The sequence below is a fragment of the Halyomorpha halys genome, unplaced genomic scaffold (assembly GCF_000696795.3).
Source record: "Halyomorpha halys isolate HHAL.00 unplaced genomic scaffold, Hhal_1.1 Scaffold459.1, whole genome shotgun sequence".
Taxonomy (NCBI): Eukaryota; Metazoa; Arthropoda; class Insecta; order Hemiptera; family Pentatomidae; genus Halyomorpha; species Halyomorpha halys.
This window is the reverse complement of record NW_027116111.1, coordinates 836,376-841,433: the sequence shown is the minus strand read 5'-3', so window position 1 is coordinate 841,433 and position 5,058 is coordinate 836,376. Positions and strand designations below refer to the sequence as shown.

Here is a 5,058-nt window from a genome sequence, read left to right as displayed (position 1 = left end):
TTATATTTTACGTATTTTTATATGAAACTTTTACTCTTGCCATTGTTACTTGTTTTTTTTTCTTTTCATTGTATCTTATCTTTGTATTTTTATTCCTATCATTGTATCTTATCATAGTATCATTTTGTATCTTTTTAGCCCTGATGAAGCCCTGCAAAGTGGGGCGAAACGTTGGAAAATAAATAGTTGTAAACTATTTTTGTTTCACTTTTGACTGCAGCCCTGACCATCTTCTTATATATAAATTATTATAATTTATTAGGATCAAAATATTTCAATATATTTTTTTATACTTCTAGATTTTCTTCATAACGCTGGTGTAATATATAGAGACCTCAAAGCTGAAAATATTTTACTTGATTCAGACGGTCATGTTGTCCTGATAGATTTTGGTCTTTCAAAATGGTTGAAGTATGGTCACAGAACGAATACACTGTGCGGAACATTGCAGTATATGGGTATATTTTCAGAATTATTCTAGATTAATATTTAAGTGAATTATTAAATTGTTCCTTGAAGGGTAGTAATGATAGACTGATACAAAGAAAAATTGGAGACTATGGTGACATTATTATGGCATTACCTTAGCAACTAAAAGTCAGAAGTGGCGCCTGTTTAAATCACCTGGACTGGTTGAAATTTATTTCATGGCGGATCCATGGAATGAGTCTTCCTCTTACCACTCTGGCTAACCTGTTGGATAACCATCCAGTGTTAGTGGGGAGGAAAGGTAGATAAAATAAATAAATATAAAGTTCCAATTGTTTAAAACTATCATAAAAAAAAACCAATGAAATTCATCTACATTAAAACACAAATAGTTAATAAAGTAAAAAATTAATCATTAGAATCATTGTGGGTTTAGCGATTTGTCTCTTTGGTTTTTACTTTTATTTTTATTGAAATATATAATTTTCCTATCTAAATATTAATTCTTGGAAGTGATTTGTCCATACAATTTAAAATAATACATCAAACATTTATTTAAACCAGGGTTCAAAACTGTCATTGAAGTCCTTCAAAAATTTTCATGTCAGCTGTTGTCCTGGAACTTTTGTCAAAGGTACATTATAGTAAAAAGTACCTTTGGAACATATATAATGAGAGCTTGTAATAAAATTTCTGTTTTTACTAGTTTTTTCTAAAACTTTTTGAAAAGTTCTGATAATAGAATTTCCCTCTAGAACATCTTAAACATGGAAATAAGAACTAACATACTAGTTTTCACACATTTGTGCGACATACCTTGAGGGAAACCTCCAAAAACAGCAATATTATTATTATTACGCAAATCCATAACTGTACTCAAACAATTCCTAAAATTCCGTAATTCCATTCCTCAGAACACTCGTCAGGTCCTAGTATCCTCTCTTGTCTTCCCCCACTTCGACTACGGATCCTTGGTGTACGGAGGGCTATCTGCAGGACTAGCGTTGAGACTGAAGAGACTCATGAATTGTTTTGTAAGATTTATCTTTGGGTTCTCTAGGCACTCTCAAGTCTCCCGCTGGTATTCCGAGTTGAAGTGGCTCTATCCAACCTCCCAAAGGCAATACCTCCTTGGTGTTTTTCTATTCCAAGTTCTTAACATCAAAAAACCTACCTATATCATAGATCTCCTCACTCTTCGTTCGTCCATCCACTCATTAAACACCAGATCCCATCCGAATGATTTATATATGCCCTCTTATAGAACCTCCTTCTTTAGCAAATCCTTCGTCATACGTGCAACCTCCCTCTGGAATTCTCTTCCCATCTCCATTCGCCAGTCCTCATCCATTCTCTCCTTTAAACAACACCTATTCCTTCATTTATTGAATAACCAAACCTCCACATCTTTGTAATCAAATAAATAGGCAGTTATTGATCAACATTATAAACAGTAGTAAAGCCAATATACCAATGTAATTTCATTCTACTATCTGAAAATTTGTAAACGCTCGCCAGATAAAAATCTCACTATATGAACCTTGTAATTATTCTTAGGGGACATATGTCCCAGAATAAAGTTATTTTTTCATTTCATTTCATTTCATTATTATTAAAAAGAAGTTTTAAAAAACAATTAATAAGCATGAACCTAATTAAGCTTGCTGACAGAAATAAAAAACTATTAGCGTAGTCGAAATGTTTACAATAAAAATATTTATTATAAAAGTTCTTACTAATGTAGTAACTTTTGTATTATAGAACTTCTATTAATTAAATCAATATTATCTATGTATGTATATATCTATTAACTTCTCTGCATGAAATGAAATGTTTTACATTTCTTTATTTTCTCCATCATTTCATTAAGCATAAGCTACCTGATTATGAACATATAATAGTCTTATGTTAACTTTTGATCTAAGAAAAGTTGTTAATAGTCTTTTTTTGATTGGATGGATCATTTAAAGAATAAAGTATAAATTATCTACTTTTCAGAATTTCATTTAAGCTAAAATCAATGCACTATATAAAAAATTGATAGCTATGTAAATAAAACAAGAAAAACAGAATGTTGTGTGTTGATTATTATTTTCTATTAATCATATTATAAGTTATTGTCATTTTAAACACAGAAAGAAATGGAATTTTGTAATGTATTAAAGGTGATCTGTGGGGCTGGTATACACTTTGTATTGGTTTCATGACTGCCATAATACGTTTTTGGTGATTTCAAGTATGTCTGATATATATATGTTCTATAAAGGCCACTTTATAGTCTTGTATAACCACCTCAGGTGGATTTTAGTAAAAAGTCCAAAGGACCTTCCTAAGCTTTTTCCAGAGGATTGACAAGTTGTATCTGAAATGGGTTGGTGTTACAAATGTGCATTTTGGGTGTTTCATCTTTTTTCCCTTTTTTCCCCCTTACCATTTTTTTTGGCCTTTCATGGATTTTTAGGTGTCCTTCACCTCCACAGTACCTCTAAGTTAGGGGGTTGAAAATTTATATATGAATTATTAGAAAAGTCCCTTCACTACTTTTTTTTTTCACATTGTTTCAGTGATTTTAAGGTTTTGTGCACCACTACAGCCCCTAATAATTGAGTTAGAAGGTACAAAATTTGTTTGCCTATTGAGTTTGTGATGGATGATAGATGGTAATAGATGATATATGATAGAAAACTAGAGTTGTGTTAAACTAGATGATTTATACAAAATGAATTAATAATAATTTAAAATATCTTTTAGAGTATTGACTTATTTTTCCAACACCCATAATTTTTTTAATTTTTGTTGGTAGTTTTTGAGTATTAATGAAATGGTTAAATCACTTTTTTACTGTCTTCCAAGCAAAACTGTAGGAAAAATACAGCCTTAGTGATATAGCTCTGCTGATGAAGGTTTTTTTTTTATCATCATGAATTATTTTAAATGAATCACTTTAATTAATTGCTCGTTTTGTTCTATATAAATACATTCAAATTTTCATTATGTTTATGTCTTATAACTATATTTAAAATTATAGTATATTTGATGTTTACAGCACCAGAGATATTTTCCCTTAATGGCTATGGTCATGCTGTCGACTGGTGGGCGCTTGGTACATTGACTGTTTATCTTCTTACAACAAAGGTTAGATTTTTCAGTTACTCTGTATTAGAAGTTTGATATTTCATGAAGTCTAATATTCATTTAAAAAAAAAAAAGAAAAGAATATCATGGGTTGTTTTAAGAAGTTTTAGTTATAAATTGAACATTGTGGGTGTTATACAAATATTAAACTTGATTTGATTTGCAATTAGCTATTATTATTGAAATGTATTAGCATTTTCTTATTAATCCAAATTTTTATAATGTAAAAAATGTTTAGGTACTGTATATTGTTTTTATTGGCTATTGTATAATTTAAAAAGATACTGCATTATAGTTTTAGAATCTAATAATTTTTCGATTGGAGTTTCTAAGTGTTTAAAGTAGACATATCCTTTTATTTCATGTATGATTATTTCCTTGAATAATTAATTTCAGCGACTTGTTTTGTTATTAATCAGACATTAAGTAACTGTTGTATGCATACATAAAAAAAAAAGAAAAGTTATTTCATCTCATTTTACTTCATGGTAAGGTATTATAAAATAATTGTTAAAAAAAAATTATTGCTGAGATCCACAATTCTGTTAACACTACAATGCGAAACACGTATATTAAAAAAGATTATAAAAATCATGATAATTAGAAATTATTGAACTATAAAAATGAAGAAGTACCTATTTTTAAAGTTTAACTTGTGTTTGAACTACTATTAAAAAACTAGGGTTGTGTAAAACTAGATGATTTATACAGAATAATTTAATAATAATTTGTTTTTATTCGTATTAATTATCATATTGCTATAAGTTGTATAGTCTTTAATATATTATTATATATTTATGCTCTTATAGTTTACAGTTTCATCCCTTTTATCGTGTAGTTTATAAATTATTGTTATACAATATTACATGGACGTTGTGATCTCTTCAATTTCATGATGAATGGGCTTAAACCTTTTTCATTAAGAGACAGCCTTATTATACCTTATCAATTCAATCTAAAAATGAATCATGAGGGGAATTCATGTTATACGCAATTCAACTAATGAAGGGATACACTTTCATTATTGAATCACCTTCCTTTTTGTTATTGTTGATTATAAAGACATCTAAAATTTGAGTTCATCAATTAGTGAATTAATTATTGTTTTAAAATTTTCTTTTCAATTAAATGTTGCTTTTGGTAGCAATTGCTTCTTTATCATTTCTTGATTAGTATACTATTTTATCATATTTTTAGAATTTTTATAATGTATTATCTTGTCATAATTTAATGTTTTAATAATAGTTTAATTTGAGATTTGTCAATTGAAGTTGCTCCAATTTTATTTCGAACACAGAATATTAGTTTATTGATATATCCTTTTTTTAATTTAATAAATTTGTTATTACTTAATCATGCAAATATCCTGGGAGCCCTATACGTCTGCCCCTTAAGGCCACTCGAATAAAAAATAGCAAATCTCTAAAATTTCATTCATTGCTCAATATCTTTAAAACCTAACTTCAGGCAAAAAAAATAAAATAAACATGAAGC

General features: G+C 28.5%; 1 protein-coding gene across 2 annotated transcripts in view; it reads left to right on the top strand.

The window, feature by feature from the left end:
* The window catches only part of S6KL (S6 Kinase Like), a 253,183-nt gene that overhangs the window by 2,973 nt on the left and 245,152 nt on the right, over positions 1–5,058 (top strand). For both annotated transcript variants that reach the window (XM_014424257.3, XM_014424256.3), the window contains exons 7-8: positions 300–458; positions 3,476–3,564. In XM_014424257.3, the coding sequence (XP_014279743.1) occupies positions 300–458; positions 3,476–3,564 (248 nt within the window). The remainder of the gene's footprint in view (positions 1–299; positions 459–3,475; positions 3,565–5,058) is intronic.